Source organism: Balaenoptera physalus, assembly GCF_965194825.1.
Source record: "Balaenoptera physalus genome assembly, chromosome: 3".
Taxonomy (NCBI): Eukaryota; Metazoa; Chordata; class Mammalia; order Artiodactyla; family Balaenopteridae; genus Balaenoptera; species Balaenoptera physalus.
This window is the reverse complement of record NC_138890.1, coordinates 168,372,771-168,398,156: the sequence shown is the minus strand read 5'-3', so window position 1 is coordinate 168,398,156 and position 25,386 is coordinate 168,372,771. Positions and strand designations below refer to the sequence as shown.

At 41.2% G+C, this 25,386-nt stretch overlaps 1 protein-coding gene across 1 annotated transcript in view; it reads right to left on the bottom strand.

Annotated features, from left to right (window-relative positions):
* Window positions 1-25,386, bottom strand: part of CTNND2 (catenin delta 2) — a 943,287-nt gene that overhangs the window by 61,091 nt on the left and 856,810 nt on the right. Inside the window, exon 18 of the mRNA XM_082458356.1 lies at window positions 5,223-5,433. Within this exon, the coding sequence (XP_082314482.1) occupies window positions 5,223-5,433 (211 nt within the window). The remainder of the gene's footprint in view (window positions 1-5,222; window positions 5,434-25,386) is intronic.

Genomic DNA, 25,386 nt, shown 5'->3' with positions numbered 1-25,386 from the left:
CCTACTCCACCATCTTGATCTCCCTCCTCCACATTTAATATTTTTTACTTCATATTTTGTATCTTTTCTTGTTTTGTATATCCCTTAACTACTTATTGTGGTTATAGATGATTTTACTACTTCTGTTTTCTAACCTTCCTACTGGTTTTATAAGTGGTTTATCTACTACCTTTTCTGTATATTTATCAATGACATTTTTCCTTTGGTAATTTTCATATTTCTACTTGTGGTCTTTTCTTTTCCACTTAGAGAAGTCCCGTTAACATTTCTTGCAAAGCTGGTTTAGTGGTGCTGAACTCTTTTAGCTTTTTCTTGCCTGTAAAACTCAAATCCGAACGATAATCTTGGTGGATAGAGTATTCTGGGTTGTAGAAGTTTTTTCCTTTCATCGCTGTGATTATATCATGTCACTCTCTTCTGGTCCACAAAGTTTCTGTGGAAAAGTCAGCTGAGAGTACTATGGGAGTTCCCTTGTACATACTTAGTTGCTTTTCCCTTGCTGCTTTTAAGATTCTCTCTTTATCTTTAATTTTTTCCATCTTAATTACAATGTGTCTTGGTGAGGACCTCTTTGGGTTCATCTTACTTGGGACTTGCTGTACTCCCTGGACCTGGGTGTCTGTTTTTCTTTCCCAGGTTAGAGAAGTTTTCAGCTATTATCCCCTCAAACAAGTTCTCTGCCCCTTTCTCTCTCTTTCCTTCTGGACCCCTACAATGCGAATATTAGTATGCTTAATGTTGTTCCAAAGGTATCTTAAACTATCCTCATTTAAAAAATTTCTTTTATTTGGTGAGCTTCATTGAATTCCACTACTCTGTCTTCCAGTCTGCTGTTCCATTCCTCTGTATCATCTAATCTACTATTGATTCTTTCTAGTGTACTTTTTATTTCAGTTATGGTATTCTTCAGTTCTGTTGGGTTCTTCTTTATATTTTCCAGCTCTCTGTTAAACTTCTCACCGTGTGCATTCTTCTCCTGGGCATCTTTAGGCTCATTACCTTGAACTCTTTATTCAGTGGATTGTTTATTTCTATTTCACTTAGTTCTTCTTCTGGAGTTTTAGTTGTCCTTGATTTGCAACACATTCCTCTGTCACTTTGCTTTATTCTCTGTTTTTATTTCTATGTATCAAGTAGGTCTGTTACGTTTCCTGATCTTGGAGAAGTGGTCTTATGTAGGAGATGTCCCATGGGGCCCAGCAGCACGCTCTCCTCTGGTCACAGAGATGTATGCTCTAGGGGCGACCCCTTTGTGGTCTGTGTGGGTCCTTCTTTTGTGGTAGGGCCAACTACTGTGGGTGCACTGGTAGGGGGGCTGGCCCCTGGTCCGGTTGGCTGCCAGGCCCTGCCTTGTGTGGAGGCTGCTGGCTTGCTGGTGGGCGGGGCTGGGTCCTGACACAGCCAGCTGCTCAATGTAGGGGGTCCTGGGACTGGGGCTGACTGGCTGGTGGGCAGATAAGCCTCTGGTGCTAACAGACTAGAGGGAGGACTCCAAAAGGCACTTGCTAGCACCAGTGTCCTCGTGGTAGAACTAGCTCCCCAAAACGCCTGCTGCTAGCATCTCGGTCCCCACGGGGGAGTCTCAGTTGCCTCCTGCCTCTCTGAGAGGCTCTCTAAGATCGGCAAGGGGTCTGACCCAGGCTGTTTTCAAACTGCTGCCTCTGCACGCTCTGTTTTGAGGTATGTGAGATTTTGCGTGAGCCCTCTAAGAGCGGAGTCTGTGTTTCCTATGGCGTCCCTCCAACTCTCCCATCTGGGGGCTGGTCTTCCTGGTGCTGGCGAGCCCTATGTAGGCTCCTTGGGGAGAACCTCTGCAACTGTGATGATCCTCACATGTTATTCTTATATAATCAATGCTGAGCAAAGATTAAATGCTATGTTTTGCTGTAGTTTATCACCACTAGCTAGATATGTATCTATGACAAAAGTCAAGCAACTCTAGAGGAATACATATTAATAATATTCAGGTAGTGATAATATAGTTGAAACATATTTAGTATGCAAAAATTCCTCTGATGGTGTAATTTTTTTTTCTACTCCTTGCTTAGTTACAAAATAGAAAGAGACTGTGAATATGCAATGAATAGCAGCTTTTAACCTCTCAATTAAAATGCCAATACATCACAGTGTTATAAAAAACTGATGAAGGTCAAAGAAACATCGCTTTCTTTTTAGATTTTAATTTTGATTCATCCACTAGACTGGTCCCATGCAACGTCTACTTGAAAAACTATAACTATTGATTGAAGGACTTGAACAACTGAGTACTTCTAATGTGACAAGTGATTATAACCTCAGCCACAAACAGAGTTCCTTACTGACAAGTAACAGTCGAGGCTGTTAAATGGCTTTTCTGTCTTATGACAAAATACAGTGACACACTCAACACTATTTCCTACATAACTGTTAAAATCTGAAAAAATACAAACGTACGTTTGAAACAGATGGACTTGTCCATATTGCCTATTTCAAATGATGTGAAAAGAGTAAGTTATCAAGACTTAAAATGGTAAGTTATAAAAGACTCCTGTAAGGGTCATTAACAATTACACAATGTCTGATCTTCACCAGAGGTGTCAAATTAGGGGCGGCTGAGAATTTCAGTTGATGCCATTCATTGTGGGTGTTAGGCACGGCCATTCCAGCCGCAGGATTCCAGAATAATTCTTCCAGTGTATTGGCAAAACATGGTGAGTTATACAGTTCAAACAGACTGCGATTGGCAACGTGCCAGGCTGACTCATTAGTATCACGGCATATTTAAGCTTGTGTATGTTTAGAAATAAAACCTATAAATATGTTAAAGGCAGAATCATAGCTACGTAGGTTTTTTCATCTGTGTTTTCTCACGCGATCTCAAGTTAAAAGTTTGAATAATTTTTCGAGGAGGGCAAGTTTGCAAGCATTTGATAACTTAACTAGAGCCAACTGATATTCCTCCTTTTTCCAATTATTAAATCATCTCCAATTCCAAAGATTCTATTTTCAATAAAGTGTTTCTATTTTGTTAAAACCCGTCTAGAAGGCCATGGGAGTCTCAGTGCCTACTATCATGACAGAACTGAGTGATAAATGATGAGTTTAGTGGTAAGATCCAGAGCAATTCTTCGGGATTCATTTTAAGAGCAGTGAGAAGTAATAATCAAATGGAAGTGTAGGTGGCTGACAAGGTTATCTCCAGTTATAAAAACCTTGTTTTGATCCCCAAATTAGTCACTAAATATAAAAGAGATAAACCACATAAAATAATGGATGAGGCTGACTAAGCAGGAGAATTATAACTGGGAAGATGTTTGACTCAAGCAATTCCACACTTCTTATTAAATTCATAAATCCAGACTGCTAACACTGGGGAAAAGAGATAAAGAAACAATGACATGAAACGAGTATCTAGCCCATAAAGACATTTTCAGTCCATTTAAAGCACAGATTTGAGATTATTTGTAGTGAAAGGAATCTCCCATTAACAGTAATCCAGATGGGAACAGACTGAACAAGACTATTTTCTGGATTGGCAATGTGGATATATACTGTTTCATAGGTGGTTTCCTCAAATGAGTTTTTAATTAGTTTCATCAAATAATTTTCTTTGACCATAGGACTGATAAAAGCATCTCTTCTCTTTAAGGTCCAGTAGGGATGCTCACACAGATGGAAGGAATTCACGTAACCACCTCCCACAGCTCTACTGTCTTACGATTCAGAGAAAACACTTTCTTCTTGGAATGTCCCATGAATATAGACAAATATATCAGAGAGTTTTTGTGGACTATGGTTTTACTGTGTGTGCATGTGTGTTTGCTTAAGAAAAGCATCAACATATTAAGTTCCTAATGCTCAAAACAGGTAAGCATTTCAATTAGAGATTCCAAAGGTCTACTGAAGCTATATAAAAAAGAAAACCACGTGGCTTCCTGCCCATGTAGAAGAGCATTTTACTGTAAGTATTATAAGATATAATTCAAGCCATCCATCTACATTGCACAATTATTACACGAGTCCAGAGGGGCTTCTCTATATTTGATATACGAAGGTATTCAAATCCTAATCCTGAACTGTTCATTGAACCTATTTGGAGGTCTCAGGGTGCTTAAACAGAAGCCCTGAAACTTCATTTATTATGCAATGATAATATCTTGAACTAAATGAGAGAATTTCCAAAAAGTCTCAAAGTGCATCCTTCACAGCCTTTAATAACAGGAGAAAAATTACTCAGTGTTTAGACATAAAGGAATGGGGGGGTGGTGCGGCCAGGAATGCAAAGTCAAGAAGTAGACCCTTGATAACAAAAGGTTTATTACCCTTTTAATCTTACTTGATTACATTGAGGGACTTCCAGGAGGCAAAATTGAATTAAAGTTAGTGAATGTTTTTGTAAAATTGACAGCTCGCTGATATACTGACACTGTGGCTTGTGAAGATATGTTTTGGTTACATACTGTAAGATACCATCGATTCTTAAATCAAACTGGGGACATTCCTGTTTCTGGCGGTGCCGCGTCTTTGACATGAGCCTTTTCTCTCTTTATTCCATTGGCATAAAAGCCCTCCTTCCTCACTGCCTCTATCCCCTCTGCCCCGGAAATTTCTATTCAGTCTTTAAGACTTGATTATTACTTCTTTCAGGAAATATTTTATGACAGCCCCTCCCTCAGTTTTAGATTGGAAAGTATGAGCACAGTGACTTGTTAAATTCAATCATTTGTCCCAAAGGCACAGCTGGTAAGGGAGGGTGCTGGTTGGATGCTGATTTCTCTCTGACTCCGTCACACCGTTTTCTCCCCCATCCTCCCTGACTTGCTATGCAGAACTGAAGAGGCACAGAACAAAAGGATGTGGATCTGTCATCAACACTTGGACTTGCAGCCGCAGAGGAACAGCTGCCACCAAACACCTTCATGAATCAGGGTCGTCTCTTCCGTATGTAAGGAACATGCTAGTCACTAGACTGGACGCTGGATTGTCAAGCCTATCTTACTAACATCCCAGGACTCACCAAGTCATGAGTTATTTATCAAATCAAAATTACTAGTAAGATCAGCTTTCCTTGTGGGGTGGGAAGACTGGAAACCATCTGCTGTTTTCCTTCTCTTGATTATCAGACACCAGTGCTTCCCAGTGACGTCCCGTAGTGTTACCCATACCCAGGGTATGCTGGGCACACTTAGAACCGATTCTACCAATACCAATTCTACGTGATAGGAAGTCACCGTCCGACTTACTTGTCTCCTTTGCTTTTGGAGATGCCGACCAACTTCTCGATGCCACCGGCGTCCCGTAAGGCCTTGGCATTCTCCATGTTCTTGGTGATCACCTCGTGCAGGGTGCAGCACACGGCTGTCACCGTGTCATCCGACATGGCCTTGCTCGCCGCGTTGCTGCTGTTATTCCCGCCTGGAAGCCGATGGACCAGGTCTCGCATGGCGTATTTGCCTTTGGAAAAGAAAACGAAGGGAAGAGTTGAAATGCGGTCAAAACAGAGGAAGAGGGTGGAGGGAGAGGTGGAGATGGGGGTGAGAAAGAGAACACAAGAGGCCACGTTAATGCAATGTTGTCTGTTCCCCATCACTGATTATTCTTTATGGGGTAACTGTGGACACATACACAGAGAAAACGGTATTTCTTCACAGCGAATGTCTGGACTTTTGGTGCTGCATGGATGTGGGACTGACTCTTTGGACAAGTTATTTCATGCCTCTGAGCCTCAGCAAGAATAATGGTACCTCCCTTTCAAGGCTGTTGCGAAGAAATGTGTGGGAAGCACTTAACACACAGCGATGACCCTGGACTCAGGACTCAATAGAGGTTAGCAATCGGTGGGTTCCTGCTTGCTATTCACAGAAGTCAGGAAAACATAGGGTAATTCTAACATAACCTCAAAAATGCCTTCACGGGAGCTATGTTGGGACTTGTATTATTTAACAAATAAGAATCAAAACACAAAAATGTGAGTATATATGACATCTGCATTCTGGTCCCTATAAAGCAAAGAGAAACATTTAAAGAAGGGAGAGAAACTTTACAAACAATATATAAAACTAGGTGTCCTTTGAACTAGGGTAACTGGATGATCGATCTGTCTCTCTGATGGGATTTTATTGAATGGTTCTACCATATAACATTTACTAATTTGACATGTTTTACTTCCCGTGGAAAAAATAAGATAAAATGCAACTTTGCTTCCTTAATTCACTTTATCATTATTAATTATGCTACTCCCCATGATAGAGGTACTTATAATGACATCTTTATGGAATACTTTTAGTTTACAAAGCCATTTAGGCATTGCCAATAACCCTGCAAGACAATTAATTCATCCCACCTGCAGCTTCCAATTCTGTTCCATTAATTTACTTCTGGAACTAAGTAAAGAAATGCCTGTAGCAAAGTTACCTGTTCTTAAATTTTTCAGGTGGAATCGGCATGTGTCCAAAGTTAAATTCCTGTCTTGTCTCCCATCCCCCAATTAGACATATTTAGGTAGCTCCTAAAAGCCATTTAAATATTTTTCCTCCTTATAGGTCTCTAAAGGATAACTTCTTTTGCTGTTTAATTCTCTGGCATGTGGTGCTTGGGGGGCAGGAAATGGAACCATGGAAGGAGGCAATGACATCTTAATTCTAGGCAGTAATAAATAAAACATAAGACTTCGTAATTTTGGTATCTGCTCGTATCCTATGTTTAGGTGGCTTATTTTAGCTTGGATGAAAAAAAAAAATGCTGATGTCTAAATTACCGAAATAGGAAAGTGTCTTCATTCACTTGACGACAGCCGAGAAGTGTCTGACAAAAATGGTTTGCCTGAAAACCCCCAAATGTAGCATATTTATTTTCCAATGACAGCACCTAAGACAGGTTGGAGATGATCCTTTGTACAAGATAGTCCTCTGAGCACCTGGTTTTACCTACTCATCATTAAATCACACTCAGCTCGGGCTACGAGTTTAGTTCTGTTGAGCTCAGCAGGCTGGAGACTGTATCATTAACCCCGCACAAACCACTGTCAGACCAACTTGAATTCACAGAAGTGAGAAGATGGGCGCAATTTTTATCAGGGAAGTGATGCAGGAGGGAAGCAGCACACTCTCTCAATCCTTGTGCATACAGGGGCATCCCCACTCCTGAATGAGCACAGGAGACTGGTTGTGTGGCCTTGGACATCATCAACGTTGAGAGCAAAAATGAGGAGAGGGAGAGGATTAGGCTAGAGCTTTTTTTTTTTTTTAGTTTTTGTTATCATCATTTAAAAAATTACGACAGACTTGAAAGTGTGGTTTCGTCTTACACAGCTTCCCAACCCGTGAGCCCTGAATGAGAAGCAAGGTGTCGCCATGATGTTCAAGTGGCAGGAACCACCACTTCTTTCCCCAGAGCAGCCTCTTCGACTTGCCCCAGTGTGCTGGACAAATACTGTCATTTTGCATGTGCTCCCCAGTGTGGAAAACAGCAGGAGTCACTGCCATATATATATGGGCACAGGGACATCAAGGGCACCTGGGGCTCAGCAGTGCTTTGGGAGGCTGTGAGGATGGAGAGGAGGAGAGCATAAGAGTACAGGCCTCACCCTGTGGATAAGCCTGCCAGGAAATAGAGGAGCTTCCTGTCTTAGAACGGGTGCCACCAACCACTGCAGACTGAAGACCACTCCCCCTTCCCCTGGATTTAACTTGGGTTAAAAATAAGTAAATAACATGACACAGCCTAACATCACAGAGTGACTCATGCTGACCATACCACCTAGCAGGTGACTAATATTTCAGGACGAGAGCAAGGAACTTGTGCCTACAAAGACCTGGCCCTGAGGGGATCAGGAACAGAAGAGCAGCCATGATGGAGAGTTCTCAGACAAGGCTTCGAGCCCAGAGAAACGGCGGCGGTGACGCAGGGGAAGAGGATTCAGAAATTTCTAGCGGGGATGATGAGGTGGGTGGTGGAAACCAAGTGAACTCTGAAACTTAATAATAATGGGCAAGTTGGATTTCTATTTCATTTTTCCACACAAAGGAAAACATGCTTAGCAATTCCCTGGTGGTCCAGCAGTTAGGACTTGGCGCTTTCACTGCAGGGGCCTGGGTTCAGTCCCTGATCGGGGAACTTACATTCTACAAGCCGCACGGTATGGCCAAAAAAAAAAAAAGAAAAAAGAAAAACATGCACAACTAGTGAACATCATATGGGAGAACCACAGAGCAAAATCCCATGGGAGAGACAAACAGGTCATCAGGTTCAAAAGACACTTAGATTTGTGAAAACAAAGTGAATACCTTGCCACTATTGGGAACCAAGGTGCTTTCCATTATCCACTCTCATTGGCATCACATGTTACAAAAGAAAAGCATGTTGCTCCGAGATTAAGACAGATGTTCCCTGAGATGAAAACAAAACAAAAACAACTCCACCACCACCACCAACTAAAGGTCACTCTGTGTTGCTCAAATTGTCAACAGAAATGAATCCTCGGGCCATTTCTTTGAAGTTACTTAGCCTCTCATGAAAATAACTTTATCTTTGACACGTGTAATACTGATATGAGATGACTATTGGACATATTACAATTGTGTAAAAAAACAACTACTGTTCCTATCAGTGACGGACTAACTGTAACCTTGTAACTTTGCTACCCTTCCTGCCCTGTGTGTGGGCAGGTGTGTTTGTAAATTACAATTAAAAACTATTTTCTCCTTATGTTTCTTTTTGGGGTCTTCTGTTTAGAGTTGGTGGGCATGTGGAGGTGTGTGGATGGACTCAGGGGACCTAACAAACTGTGTTGCCCTAGAGCAGCTGCTCCTTGCTGAGCTCTTGTACACATGAGAGCTGGTGGGAATTTCACGATGAGATAACAGAGCTTTGCTCTCGCTGACTGTGCCTGTTTCTGTTTCTGTTTCAGCACTAAGCCTATTCCTGGTATTGATTTGTGCACTACCCCTTGGTTTCTCCACTGGTGGTGGCAATATTGAGTAGTGAGTGGTTTTATGGGCTAACCACCTGTGATCTTGAGTCCTTTCCTAAGCTGATTGTATATCACTCGGATCGTTCATAGCTGGTCTTTGTGATGCACTCTGGTAAACTCAAATCTCTCAAACCAACATTAGAGGAAAGAGGTTAAAAAAAATGTCAGCCGAGAACAGCCCTGGATCAGGAACATTACAACTCCTTTGTCTATGAGGTCTGAGCACATCTTTGGCTTCCCTGTTTCTGGAGATGCTAAAACTGACCTGTGAGTTTTTGCTGAGTTGCTCTAAACTAATTTTTTTTCTTCCATTTTTTATGGTGGTAAAATACACATAATAAAAATTTATCATCTTATCCACTTTTAAGTGTACAGTTCAGTGATATTGATTAAATTCATATTGTTGTGCAACCATCACCACCACGTATCTCCAGAACTCTTTTCATCTTGCAAAACTACCATTCTATTAAACTCTATTAAACCATTAAACAATAACTCCCCACCCCCATCCATTAACAACCAACGTGCTACTTTCCATCTCTATGATTTTGACAACTCTAAGTATCTTATATAAGTGGAACCATAGAGTGTGCCTTTATTTTGCTCAGCAATAATGTCTTCAAGCTTCATTCATATTGTAGAATATATCAGAATATCCCCTTTCTTTTTTTTAAAGTCTGGATGATACTCCCCTGTATGCATATACCACATTCTGCTTATCCATTCATCTGCTGGTGGACGCTTGGGTTGCTTCCTTATTTCAGTTATCGTGAATGATGCTACTACGATGTTACTATGAACATAGTAACTATGAACATAGTAACATCGTTCACGATGAACAGAGGTGTACAGATATCCTTTCTCTTTCGATTTATGTGTCTTTGGATCTAAAGTGAGTCTCTTGTAGACAGCATATAGTTGGATCATGTCTTTTTTTTCTTTCTTTCCATTCTGCCAATCTCTGTCTTTCGATTGGAGAGTTTAACCCCTCTATATTTAAAAATAAATATTGTAAGGAGGGACTTAACTTGTGTTATTTTGCTATTTGTTTTCTACATGCCTTGTAGCTTTTTTGGTCCCTTATTTCCTACATTACTCTCTCTTTTGTGTTTGTTTGTTTTTTTTTTTGCAGTGAAATGTTTTAACCCCCTTCTCATTTCCTTTTGTGTACATTCTGTAACCATTTTACTTGTGGTTACCATGTGGATTACATTTAATGTCCTAAAGTTTTAACACTCTAATTTACATTTGTACCAGTTTAACTTCAATAATGTACAGAAACTCTGCTCGTTTATAGTTCCACCTCCAACCCTTTCAATTATGGATATCACAAAACTACATCTCTATATATGTTGTGTCCAAAAACATAAAATGATAACTTTTTTTAATGCGTCACTTTCTTAAAGTACATAAAAAACAAAATATGGAGTTGTAAGCCAAAGGTACAATAATACTAGCTTTTAGACTAATAATTTTTAAAAATGCATTATTCTCTTGAATCATGTAAAAAACAAAAAAAGTGGAGTTACAAACTGTTTTTACAATAAGACTAGCTTTTATAATTACCCAGTGTTTTAAAGCCTTCGTCTAGCACTTCTGCCACTTGCTCTTTCTCAGGGAAGTTTCTGTTGGTTCATTTTTTCCCTTGGAAAGGGCTATACTTCCCTGTTTCTTTGTATCCACTGTGATTTTGTTGTTGTTGTTCGGTGAAAACTGGACACTGCAATCTAACAACGTAGCAACCCTGGAATTCAGATTCCTCCCCTTGTGCGGGTTTGCTGGGTTTTGTTTTTAATTGCTGTAGGATGTCTGTGTGCTGAGGTGTAAACTGAAGGTCTCCTCAGGTCTTCTCTGAACCTGTGCCTTTCCCTGGTCCTACGTGGTGACTTTCTAATTTCCCTCACATACACATTTGCTTTTTTTTTTTTTAAAATTTTTATTTATTATTTATTTATTATGTTTATTTTTGGCTGTGCTGGGTCTTCGTTTCTGTGTGAGGGCTTTCTCCAGTTGCGGCGAGTGGGGGCCACTCTTCATCGCGGTGCGCGGGCCTGTCACTATCGCGGCCTCTCCTGTTGCGGAGCAGAGGCCTCAGACGCTCAGGCTCAGTAGTTGTGGCTCAAGGGCCCAGTTGCTCCGCGGCATGTGGGATCTTCCCAGACCAGGGCTCGAACCCGTGTCCCCTGCATTGACAGGCAGATTCTCAACCACTGCGCCACCAGGGAAGCCCTACATTTGCTTTTGAATGTCCTAATCTTTAATATCTGGCTCCCAAAAGGGGAAAAAGAGAACAATGAAGGGGGAGGGAAGGGCACCAGCCCTTTAAGTTCCCTGGAAGTCACTTCAGCCGAAGGGGGAGGGGTTTTCGACAACTGGGGAGCGTGTGTAACAACAGCTGCCTCTGTGTCTGCAACTCCATGATCAGTAGCAACAATCTGAACACAGAGTGCCCAGTATTTAGAGGACGGATCCCTTATTGCCCACCCTAGCTCCCACCAGCTGCATACAAGCTCCCCATGAACACGTGTATAGCTACCTGCCAAGGGCTGGGTGTGAGAATGGGTAGCTGTTACTGGGCTAAGAGCTGAAGATGACCAAAATTAACCATAATTCACCGTCCAAGCTTTCCTCTAACAGGTGCAAGCCTTCATTAGACTCCAGAGTTCCGAAATAGTTACACTGGACAGATTCTGCCGGTGAGACTGCTGTCTGTGTGCAGGGGGGCAGATTCCTGGGTTTCCTACCCACCATCTTCCAGAATCTTCTCTCCACACTGAATTTACATTGCTCAGTGGTTGAAGATGTAAAAGTGAGGCACTGATTTCCTTGTGACTGTGTGTCTACGGGTAAATGTGAAAAGAGCCTTTCCCTCCTTTGCCAAAGGAACATTGTTAGCCCTTACCAAGGATCCCCAGCACAGTACTCTGTGGGCGGTCACAGCTCTTTCTGCAATGCGGCTAGCTCCTTTTTCTCTTTCCTTTCTCTCTTTGGCAATGTTTGGAGCTTAATGTTTCATAAAAATCTGCCACTTTAAGGACATTTAATAGGAACAGTTTATCACAAAAGGGGAGAAAACATATGCAAAAAATCTGTATTTTAAAACTGGTTTATGTGGCTTTCCGACCAAAGAGGTGAGGCATTCAAGACGGTAGTGTTTGCTTATTGAAAAAGTTTGAATGCTTGTTTACATGGGAAAGTTCTGAACAAAACAGCAGTTACTTTCTGTCTTTAGGCACTAGGAACTTATATCTTGTGTCTCCTGACAGCTTTTTAAAAAAAATTTAATTTAATTAATTTTTTATACAGCAGGTTCTTATTAGTTATCTATTTTATACATATTAGTGTATATATGTCAATCCCAATCTCCCAATTCATCACACCACCACCCCCCCGCTTTCCCCCCTTGGTGTCCATACGTTTGTTCTCTACCTCTGTGTCTCTATTTCTGCCTTGCAAACCGCTTCATCTGTACCATTTTTCTAGATTCCACATACATGCATTAGTATACGATATTTGTTTTTCTCTTTCTGACTTAACTCTGTATAACAGTCTCTAGGTCCATCCACGTCTCTACAAATGACCCAATTTCATTCCTTCTTATGGCTGAGTAATATTCCATTGTATATATGTACCACATCTTCTTTATCCATTTATCTGTCTATGGACACTTAGGTTGCTTCCATGTCCTGGCTATTGTAAATAGTGCTGCAATGAACATTGGGGTGCATGTGTCTTTTTGAATTATGGTTTTCTCAGGGTATATGCCCAGTAGTGGGATTGCTGGGTCATATGGTAATTCTATTTTTAGTTTTTTAAGGAACCTCCATACTGTTCTCCATAGTGGCTCTATCAATTTACATTCCCACCAACAGTGCAAGAGGGTTCCCTTTTCTCCACACACTTTACAGCATTTGTTGTTTGTAGATTTTCTGATGATGCCCATTCTAACTGGTGTGAGGTGATACCTCGTAGTTTTGATTTGCATTTCTCTAATAATTAGTGCTGTTGAGCAGCTTTTCATGTGCCTCTTGGCCATCTGTATGTCTTCTTTGGAGAAATGTCTATTTAGATCTTCTGCCCATTTTTTGATTGAGTTGTTTGTTTTTTTAATATTGAGCTGCATTGATAGCTCTTTTTGAAATTGCCTTCTCCAAATCTACACCCCAGAGTCAAACTAATAAAACTTTAAAAAAATGTCTTTTATATCTAAACTGTCTCTGGCGTTTCCCAGACTGCTGCTGGGTAACATCAAAGAGTTTTCTTCATCACCTTATGAAATAAGGGATGTTTGTTAGAAATAATTAGGAATGTTTGGCATTCTGCAAGTTTTTGTTTGGTTTATTACTGTTGTAAGAGCTGTCCTGTTTATCAAGCCTTCAGTAAAAAAAAGACCTGGCAAATGAAAAAAAGAGAAACCCAACCTCCTTAGTGATGACAAGTCTTAGGATGATACTTCAGCAGTTATGAACCTTTCAGTTCAGTTAGAAACATGCTCCCTTTCATGTTAAAGAATGGCAATAAAAGAAAGATTATAATAAAATAATAAATAATTATTTATTATTTAATTATAATTAAATAAATAAAAAATAATGGCCAATAAAAGAAAGATTCCATTTTTAGATTTAAAAGAGCTTTTTCAGTTGGTGGGAATCCTAACACACTCTTTATGGAATAAATTAAAAGATCCTGGAGAGTTTTCATTACCCTCACTGTCCGTAATATATACTTACTGTAATGCTAGTCACTGACTAACTTCTCACAAAACTAAACTCGTCTCAAGTTTGATATTGTTGTTTGTAATGAATAAATAATCAGAGCAATTCAGCCATATCATCAATAGGTGGTTTCTGATTTTCTCCCACACTCTCCTAAAGACCCTGCCAGAACCACAGATCAATAACTGGGTCTATTGGAAGAAACATCAAAAGAGCCTGATCAAAGAACTCTAACGGGTGCCATTAACACTTGATACCATAGAAAATAGGCTCTTGGTTACAGACACTCCTGTTAAGCTGAAATCCTCGAAACAAATGAACATCTTTCAGACTACCAAGGGATTGAGTCAGGGTTCCAGAACTCATTCACTTTGAGAATCTGGACTTCGAACTAACCCAAGATCAAGAGAACAAGGATTAATTACCTAGAGTAAATGACACAAATTTAGTTGTGGTTCATGTTCTACTTTGAATTGGGCTTATTATAAAATCCTTCTTCTTTCTACTTCCTCTTTCTTTAATGCTTGATTTAACAGGTTATGTGTATAAAAACTAGATGAAACGTTCTTTAAATGGAATCTTGTTCTAATTAATTCTTCAGAATTCAGAAAAAATCTCCTGAAAATTTGTAAAATAGATAATAAGTTATCAGGAAAAGTTAATAATAATAATAATCCTTTTAGTATAACAACATATGTTGAGTGGTCCTGTCTACACTGCTTAAAACAATAGTTAAATAATATAAAAATGCCTTGACTAACCTGTTTACCTTCTTTGACCATAGGTTTTTATAGATTGAACTAGAATCTGTCCTCCTTTCTACTAGAACATAATTGAAAAAAATCAAATCTGTACCCATGACCATGCCATAGATGTCACATTTAAAGGCAAATATCATTTAATTAGGCATGACAAGCCCATTAACAACAAGTAGATTTAATATGTGGGATTGAGGTCTACAGTATCCTCCTAGGACACTGGCTTGGCTCATGTTGTATGGCTTAAGGAATCCTAGCCCTACAGGCAGCACGGCCAGGAGTACTGAAAAGTTGGAGCTCAGAGAAATGGAATAATCCCTGAGTTACAGGTAACGGAGGTGAAGACTGGCAGAAATGCCTCGGCCACTGCTGTGTCATTGATCCCAGCAGATGAGGTGAAAGGGAATAAATTATTTCTGTTACATAAAGGAAACAAAATTACAGACCTAGGATCTACAAACAAAACAAAAGTTAACTCTCAAGATTTATTATCACATAGGTCTAGTTTTGATAACCATGCACAGAGGTCTTTGTGAATGAATCCACACTGCTTGATATACTTACGTCTGTACAACTGGTCAACCACCAAATTAATGGTCCCAAATCAGAAAACTGCTAAACCACAAACATCGGTGGTTAAATCTGCACTGCCACTGTAGGGGCAGAACTTCAACATCGGAGGGATCGGGAAGGAAAACTGGTACCTTGTTCTGACTCCATCATGACTGTCTACACATCATGTGCTCAACACAATCCAGAATCAGGAAGACAGAAGAAAACTAGAAGCCAGCTCAGGGAAACAAATCCAAAACTGAGAAAGGGAAAGAAACACTGGCTCGCCCTTCTAGCCCTAATCCCAATGAATGAATCTTTGAGTAATTTTCTAGCAGCTGCTGACTTTTGAATCAACTTCATCTCTGATGTTTGCAACACTGATATGTGACAGACGGTATAATTATCTTGTGAGAAAACTGCTGTTTGTCCACCATGAATGGACTAGATGTGACCTTACAAACCATGGTACATTTGTGCTTTTTTATTTTAAATGTGGAAGGCTGGTTTTTCTTAAGTCTGGATCCCTTGCAACAATTTGTTAGTAAAAATCCCTTTCTCTTGATGCTTTTGTCTGTATGCTTTCCTTTCTCAGATCGGAAAATGGGTGTGACAACACTGACCCTCTGGTTTCATCACGCCGGCCCCTTTTTCCCAAAATGGGACCTGTTCATCTCTACATCTGCCCCTTTGCTCCTGCCAGATTAGAATCAATATTTAATGAAATGCATTGGTTTTTTTTAAAAAAGCGAACCTTCTTTTATGTATCTGCTAGCTGCTTTAATTAACGGTTTATCCAAATAGAAAGAGAGAGGAAAAGTCATAGTAAGAAGAGATCAGCTGGAGTGAAGGAATCAGCCAGTGGTTGCTGTCGGTAGAGCTTGAGACAAATTCTGGAAGAAACACTAAAGTTCCTTATGCTTTTTTCTGATAACTATGATTTGGAAGAAACAAGCACAGCCTTATAACACACATCAGAACCTATCTCACATGCCAGAATTGGTAAGCAGTTGGTCTGAGAAAATGATGCAATCAGTAACTCAACCCTCTGAATAGAAATAATGTCGAGTAAAGCAAATCTTATAGGTTTGCGGTATATGGTATGCAGTTCTTTCAAGAGTTACCATCTCCAAATAAATAAGCTACTCCATCTGTTTGGAAGACAAGAGGAATTGTATTTTTTAGCACCTTGAGATCTTCTGCAGAGGATTTCACTGAATTAGGCTCTGAGAAATTCTCACATTGTTGAAATATCAAGAAGTAAGGTAATGAGTAGAAATACGGACAAGAAGGTGGCTAAGATATGCATACGTAATTTGTAGAAGAATCACTCTAAAAATAAAAACCACAGTTAATTAACAGGAGGTTTGCTGAAGCACCTTTTTGAACTAGAAATAAAGTGATTTTTGAGAAATATTGAAAATGAGGCAAGTAACTGGTATAATACATTTTAACAAGATTTAAATAATTTGATTAAATATTAAGCATGATAGCAAAAAAATTATCTCAATTCATTGCCCATTTTAAAAGCAGAAAGGAAGTAGAGGTGAAAATTTAAACACTGATTCTAGTTTCAGGGGAGAAACCTAGGAAGGCTTTTTATTTTTAGGTCAAGATTTCTGTCTAACAAAGATCCAAGAACTCTCCTAGGATGAAAATTTCAGACAATAGTGTGTCTGAGACAAGGTGAGGTCAGTATTTCTGTAAGAAAAGCTTGTTTTCAGTAATAGAACCTGCAGTTAGTCCTCTGGCCTGATATTAGCACATTGGGATAAGAGTAATTCATTGATTAATGCAAGTAGCCTAATGAAGAATTCTAACATTGTATTCCCAAGTTCTTGCTTTCTCAAACTGATCTACCCCTCTGCCAAAATAAAAGAGTTTCAATAAAGGGCACAAAGGGCTGCTACTCATAGATTACATTAGAGAGTGGTTTAATGTTTTCAAGAAAAGTCACATCTATTTCAGTTTCTACTTTGTATAGAAAAGGCAGGTACAATTTCCAATTTGTATAGAAGACAACTGCAGCCCAAAGAGATTAAATGATGTGTGTAAGGCTGCAGAGCTGACTGTATCCTGGCTTTGGTATCTTTCCATGAGTCTCTTGGCCAGAAACTCCTCTCTCCAACCAGCCCTCCTCACTCCCTCCTCTGAGCTTTTTTCACAGGTATAATCTGTACCACCTGTATGACACTTACCCCGTAACTCATTTATTCAGTTGTTCTATAGACATTCACTGAAGTTTCCTCTAGTTAGCTTATATATGTAATTGATCTTTCCAACAATAATATAAACCAAGGACAGGATGACATCTAATAACCTTATGTTTACTGATAAACGAATAAACAATTTACATGAGCTCTTTGACTACACAATGCAACCACAGGACTTTGATGGGAATTCATTCACATTTATCCTGCTGTTGTTACCTACCTCTGTGACAGATCCCTGGAACTCTAGTTCTACAGGATGCTGTATTCTAAAAAGGGTTTCATTGTAGCATATGCGTGGGAAATGCTGTGTCTGATGCTTAACTCAGAAATTTACAATGTATATTAGCAAAGTGAAGCCTCTTGCAGTCCTGCAGTTAGACAAAATGAAACCCTTTGGTGAATTTAGTTTAACCTAGAGTTTCCCAAATTTGTCTGCAAAGAGAAACCTTCTCGTGCATGACACCCATTCCCTTCCCAGAGGACTGGGGTTCTGGGGGGCTCGCTTGGGGTGATCCTGGTGGATAAGGGCAGCTACATTTCTGTTCCTGTTACTATGCTTATATGTCACCAAATACCCACAGATCTGTACCACCAAAGACATCTTAATTTCACAGCAACTTGATTTGATGCTGATAAAAATCAGAAATAAAAGAATTGCTCCGACTATGCAAAAGGATGGCTGGAGAGAATGCATGGTAGTGTATTTTAAGCATTGTCTGATAGGAGCCACTCACTCTAAATACACTTTATTCCTAAATGCATTTTTCTTGCTCTGATTTCATATATTCACCCCCTACCCCCATACTTCGTTCACAGAGGACTTCATAAGCCAGAGAGATAAATCTCACAGAAGAAGGACTTATAATTATTTGCCTACAATTCCACTTTCCTCGTTAACCAATGAGCTGCTTATGGATGAATGCCCCGTGCAGGTTCTCAAATGAGGACGTCCGTTGATTGAAATTCACTTAATTTTGTGTCCCAAGTTGATTTTCTTCCCAGTACCTACCAGCCAAGCCAAGCACTGGTTTCTACTAGGCAATTCTAATTCTAATTTATATTACTGAATTGAGCTTTGGATACCAGTAGGTCTTATCTGGCTTTAGGTGACTGGTTCCCCAGGGTCTGATTTTGCTTCTATAAAACCAGGGCATGAAAGATTCACCTTCACAGCTGAAATAAACTTCAGACTGCAGGTAACTCGAGGCATCTTGGGGATATCTGGATCATCAATCACTCTAACCTTCTAACACACATCATGGGACCCTAAATTATATGCCAGGGACCTGCACTTGTTCCAGATCTTAAAAGATCCTTGTCTCCTTATGCTTAGGAGATAACCTCCTTCCATGGGTATAAGATCATTTAGAGCAGCCCCTACCAACAACAGTAAAGATACCTTTTCTTTAAAAAAAAAACTTCTCTTTATAGTAGCCTCTTTAAAGTCATTGCTGAACACAGCATATGGCCCATTACGAGTCAGGTTTTATTGACTGTCTTTTTTTCTGTGAATGAGACACATCACTCTGTTGCATATCTAGTAATTTTGGGTTGAAAATAAATTTTTAGCAACTCTGAAAAAAAAAAAAACCTTCTCTTCATTTGTCCTCACTTTGAGATAGATTTTTAACAGAATTTATTTATAAAACTCAATGTCTAGGTCAAAGCTTATTTTTTTTAGTTTCTGCCTGTATTTTAAAAATTTTTTCAGAATAAAGAAATGTGGCATCTTTTATAGTTTTATAGTAGACAGAATTCCAATTTCAATTTTGGGTTCATTATTGGAACCCAAAGATAATGTTAAATTATTTTAATAAAAACTGGTCATGTTTTAGATATTTCTCCAAATTCCCTAGCTAGTGAAAACACTCCTCCTATGAACTGTAAAAATATCTTGGGCTATATAATACTGCCCGTTTCTTTATTAATTAACCACAGTGGACGTTTTGTATGGAATTGCTGGCATTATTAATGTATCTAGAATTCCAGTGTTTATATTGTAGGCTTATGCTCCGTGTGTACAACTAAAACTTAAAGTATTTATACTTTGATGAGTTTAAAACTTTGGTGTGTTTGTGCTATACTAAAATAAAAATCAACAATTATTATAATTATATGGACTCTCCATAAGGTGATAAATAGAAAAAAGATAAAGCATGAAGATAAAGAATAAAAAAGAGAATAAAGGCAGAGGCAAAAAATGAGCCTAGAGGACCAAATATAGACCAAAGATTATTTCCACTAATCCCACTCAACCAAAATGACTAAATATTAGATCTGAGCCCAGCTGATGACACATTTATTACAAGCAACACTTAATACTGCAAAATTCTAGGAAAAGGAAAAAAACTGGATAGTCCTTTGGCAATTTCTTTATTGTAATGGGATTTCACTTGTAGCAAAGGAGGAAGACACGGTGAATGGAAGAGATTGTAGGGAAGATTAAAAAAGGCAGGAAAATATTAGACACAGGGTTTCTGCAGATCAGTTGCCCTAAAGCCCAGCAAAGTGGCTGGTGTCTCAGTTTTCTTATCTAAACAGCTGCAGTTTTTGAAAACTTGAAGTATGCATTCATCTTCAGAAATCTGATTTTCCTGGCTGTCTGCCCTCATGGCAGTGAGGTGTGGTGATGAGAGGGCCATTCCTTTGGTAAGGATGACTTCTTTAGCAGTGTCAACTTCTAGAACGGACACTGCGGGTTTTGCCCCGGCACTGTGTCAAGCTGACTTGGCGTGATCTAAAAGGGTCACCCAAGAGCCTGAACTCTGGTGTACAAACAACTTAATTATGATAATGCAGTGACTGTGGTCAGCACCGTCGAAACAAACCAAAACAATCCTTGCAAATCCAAGCCAAGCATCAATCAAAAACAATTAGGAGTCTTCATGTTACAGAAAAGTTTTTCTATGTACATCTTATAAACCAGTAGCAACAGTCTCTGCTACCTTATTTTCAAAGTCAATAGAAACTTGGAGTATATGCTTCCTAGAATGTATGGGCCATTAGCTTGTTTGAAGGCGTGAAGATTCAGTGGGGCCAGTTAGGGCTAGCATAGTTCCACCAGCTGCCTGGCGGTCTCTCAGCAACTACTTTCCTTCCAGTGACAAATTGCAAAGGTCAAGTACAGGAGCCGAGAGGTGGGCGGGGACTGGAATAAATAGTCAGGTTCAAGGAAGGGCAACCATGACTTGGGAAAGAGCATAGAACCATCTGGTGGCTCTGTTCTTCAACAAGGAATTCAGGCCAGAGCGAAGCTGGAGAGGACTTTGGAACTTCAGGGAGGTGTCCCCTTAGCCACTGTTGGTGATACTCAGGGTGTTAGAAATCTATTTCTATCAGAAATTTATTTTCTCACAGTTCTTAATGCCAGACGTCTGAAATCCAGGTGTCGGCAGGGCTTTCTGTCTTCTCTTCTTTCCTTCCTTTTTAGCTGGAGACTGAGGACTGCCATCCTTGCTGGTTCTAACCAGTAAAATTAAGTGGCTGAGCCCCATCATGTGGTGAAGGGCAGAGTGGCCGCCTGCTTAGCAGCCGACGGGGCTACTTCGGGTGAAATAGGGTGGAAACGGGAATGCTACTGTTCACAGGTGGAACTGGGTATCTCCCCTCCCCCCCCCCATTCATACGCTGAAGTCCTAGGCCCCATTACTCCAGAATGCGGTCTTATTTGGAAACAAAGTCACTGCAGATGTCATTTTTTAGGATGAGGTCATATGGGAACAAGGTAGGTCCCTAATCTAGTATGACTGATGTCCTTATAAAAAGGAGAAATTTGGAGACAGACACACGTATACAGGGAGAACACCAAGTAAAGATGAAGGCAGAGATCAAGGTGATGATTCTGTAAGCCAAAGAACACAAAAGATGGCCAGCAAATGCCAGAAACTAGGGGAGACACATGGGACACATTTTCCCACCCAGCCTCAGAAGGAAACAGCCCTGCCGAGACCTTCTTGCCTCCAGAATCCTGAGAAAATAAATATCTATTGTTTAATCCACCCAGTTAGTGGTACTTTGTTAGAGCAGCCGAAGCAAGTGAATATACTGGGCAACATTTGGATTTATGCCCATGTTTAGAGCAGCTCCTTTGAAGAGGAGACCACAGACAACAATTAGCTATCCTTCGTTTTATTTGACAAATATTCTCATATCCTCCGTCACATGTGATCCCATGTAATCTGTCACTCCACTTCTAGCACACTTGGAAATCCCATGAATCACCTCCCCACCTTCTAGGTCCCTAAGATTAGCGTGGAGACAAAATAAGCAAAATCAAATAAACATGACTTACTTAAATAAAAATGATGATTCAGCCCACGACACCAGCTGTGATCATCAATGTCATTACCACTGACTTCTGCTTCATCTTACTCTGTTAGAAGGAAAACTCGCTCCGTGTTCCCCAGAGTCAACAACACGCAGTCCCAACTCAGGACGCGAAGACAAGCAGACCAGTTTCTGAACAGCAACAGAAAGCCGCCCAGGTGTCTCCTTGGGGATAATCTCCCACTTAACTGGGAACAGAAAATCAAGTTTAAATTCTGTCCTATGTTACTCCTCTCAACTGAGTCTCCTCGTGAATTTCAGGAGCTTTAATAGATTTTATTACGGAGAATACCTGGAGAAGGCCGTGGTTCTCTCCGGGAAATCAGTGACCGGAAAGGCTCCCTATCTTGGAAATGAAAGATGATTCCCACACACAGCTCTGCATGCTGCAGAGAAGCAGGGGAAACTGCCAGGGCACATCTCCCCCCCGTCCGGGAGGTGATGGCCCAGGAAGGGGCTGGGACACTTGTTCTGAAGGAACACGGGAAATAAGTCTCAGCCCATACAGTTTACCACCAACGGCAATGACAAAAAAAAAAAAAAATGTTTTTTGGTTTTGTTCCATGTAAAAGGCATTATGCTGGGAAACTCGGCAAGAACGTGAGGGCCCTGCAGTCAGGACTCAAAGCTGCTGTCACCCTGCGTTGCCGTTTCCAGGAACCTTGTTTGTATCTGACACCCACCCCACGCCCCTGCCCCTCCCGGGGACTTGGCCCGAGGGGGCCCTGGAAGGTGGGAAGGGGCTGTCGGGTTCCCCTGATGCTCTGCCTTCAGCCAAGCCCGCTCCTCATTGGCTCCTGGCCTCCCCGGTGAGGGCTGTTCTCGGGGCAAAGAAAGTCCCCAGGGATGCCAGTGAGCGAGCTGGGAGCCCCGCAGTGTGCTGTTCTCAGGGCCTGCTTGGGGTAGAAGGGAAGCAGGAGCCCGTGCCCGTTCCCGTGGGACCAGGTCCCTCAGCTGTCTTGGGAAAAGGTAGAAATAAAGTTGGGGACTTGCTCCAGGAAAAAAAAAAAAAAAGGCCATTATCCACCAAGGGGTTTCTTGTCTACCTGCGGGAGGGACAGAATGTGAGTGGAGTTAGGAGGATGGGGAATTTGGGACGCTTACTTCAATACTGTGACTTTGTTCATTGGGAGGTCAATAAGAACAGGAAAGTCAATCTATCCCATCTCTTGATACCGTGGAATAGGGCTGCATATGCCCGAACATATGCAAATTGGTCAGATTTTCATCCCAGCACAATTAAACTGGGAAGCACGAGCCAGTGTGTGTCACCATCCTCTGACCCCATCCACGGCAGCCCCTCGCTTACCAGATGAACCACACGCTCTCTGGGACGGGCAAATAGCGCCCCTGCAGGTCTCGGGAGCCCTCTCCTCCCACCAGGTGGCCCTGGTTGTAGTTTTGTGAATTATGCACAGGAGTTGGGTCACTGGGGTATAACTCCTGGTGTTCTTGCTTCCTCCATTGTTTGCTCTTTTGTCTGGTTTCCTCTAGCTTGTCCGGGCTCAGCTCAGGGGTCACACCGTTTAGGAGGCTGCTGCTATGTCCCCTTCTCCCGAATATGCTTTGGCTCCTCCCCACCCTCCAATCCAGGCCTATCTCTGGCACAATGTGAGGGTCTGTTCACCTCAGTAATGTCCTTGAGGCACTTAACACCTGAGCTTCTGGTACTTGGGACTGGCCTGGATCAAGGCAGGCATTCCACAAACACTGCACTGAACGACGTACCTTCCAATCTCTCCGCCTATATGGTAGCCAGGAACAAAAAAAGCAGAACCCACCGAACCCCAACCACTGCAAACACCAGTCAGGCATCCCAAGACAGTACTTAAAACTGAAGCATAAGCTATTCCCCAAGTGAAGGGAGTTGCTTTCAGAGATCTGAATGATCTCAAATGTTAGTCCTAAATTTAACGTTATGTTGTTTTATTTTTACCATACAAATCTTGCATGCATATATTTTTCGGTAATGCATTTAGTTGCCTGGGAAACCGAAAGGGTCTATGCAGAGTGAGAGAAATGGTTGGAAGAAAACTAGCCACAGAACTGCTTCTGGACTGTCCTCTCTCGGTGTCATCACTTGCCCCACGGATGCCCAACATACACACTTGAGCAGCTGGAAGACGTCACTCTGCACAGCTCGCAGGGTGAGCCCACAGGGAGAGGAAGGTGTGCTGACTCAAGAGCGGATGAGAGGGCCCAGCTCGATCATTTGTAGGGAACACATTCCAGCTAATGGCATCTGGCCCCAAGAGTAGTGTTTTGATGGGTTTCCTAGTCGTGGTGGTTTTCGGAATTATCAGAAAAAGACAGGAGTTAATAATGCTGTTGGGGACAGGTGTCAGGTTTCCAGGGCTTCTCGGGAGATGTCTGTACCGAATTTGGAGCTAATTTCCTCAGTTTCGGCACTATTGCTATTTTGGGCTAGATCATGCTTTGCCGTGGGGGGCAGTCCTGTATGCTGCATGGCCAGCACCATCCCTGGCCTCTACACACCAGATGCCAGTAGCAAACCCACTATACCAAGAAAAAAATGTCTCCAGACTTTGCCAAATATCCCCTGGGGGGGAAAATTGTGCCTTTTTGAGAGTCACTGCTCTAGAGATTCACAGTGAGGAGAGACAGGGCCTTTGTCATCTTGGGCTGCTGTACCAAAATAACACAGATTGGGTGGCTTAGACAATAGATATTTGTTTCTCACAGAAGCTGAGGATGGAGAGTCCAAGATCAAGGTGCTGGTAGATTGGGTTCCTGATGTTCCAGGCTTGTAGACAGCACTTTCTCTGTGTGCTCACATGGCCTTTCCTTGGTGCATGTGCATCCTCTTCTTATAAGGGCACTAATCCCATCAGGAGGGTCTCACCCTCATGACCTCATCCAAACATAATCACCTCCTAAAGGTCCCACCTCTGAATACCATCACATTGGGAGTTAAGGCTTCACTGTATGGATTCTGGGGGGACACAAATATTCACCTCATAACACCAGGTAACTCCTAGAAGTGGGTGAAGGTAAGTCATTTTCTGAAAGTCACGGGACAGTCATATCAAGTTGCTGATGGGAAGATTCTTTTTGCTGACGTCTCCTTGTGTCCTTTCCATACTTCTCAGTAACGTCGTAAGCCCCTGGAACTTCACGCCTCATGGGCTTTGTGCGATTACAGGGGCAGACGAGGGATGTGATTTGGTGTAACTGACATAACACAAATTGCTTGTCAAATTTCCTCTCTCACTTGTCTGCAGAGTGTAATATAAGAAAAATAAATGTCTAAACATGCACTGGCATGGACCTTGTACTAACTTTCAACCTGACAAATGAAAATGTAAGACTTGTCAAATGTGTTGTGATAACTCCCTTGCTCACCAGCTGCAAGGAAATAGCACCCTCCCAGAGAAGACCCCGGGGAGCCCTTGAGTTTATACCACTCAGGAGGCGCATTTACTATCTACCAGTGCATTGCAGATGTATGCGTCCATCCTTTCTACGAGGCTTCCCGAAATTCCTTCAACTCTGGAAATACTTTCCATTTTCCAGACACCTGACCCAGTCCCTTGTGCACGGTGTGTGTTCAATAAATAATTGGTTTCAATACCACTTGTGCAAAAGTAACATAAAGAGTGTTTTTTCCTTAAGCAGGAATTATCTCACCTTTTATCTCTCCTGATAGTCATTTCTTTTAAATATTAAATTTGGAAGCCACAAGCTATTCACTGTCTTAGTGAAAATATATAGTGTTTTCCTCCGTGTGATTACAGACTATAGTTAGCAAATAATAGTGGAGATATTTCCAGTGCCAGGTTCATAGTAGGGCCCAACAAATGTTCAATGAAAGAATCTCACGAGTTCCATAAAGCACCTTTTCAATAACCTCT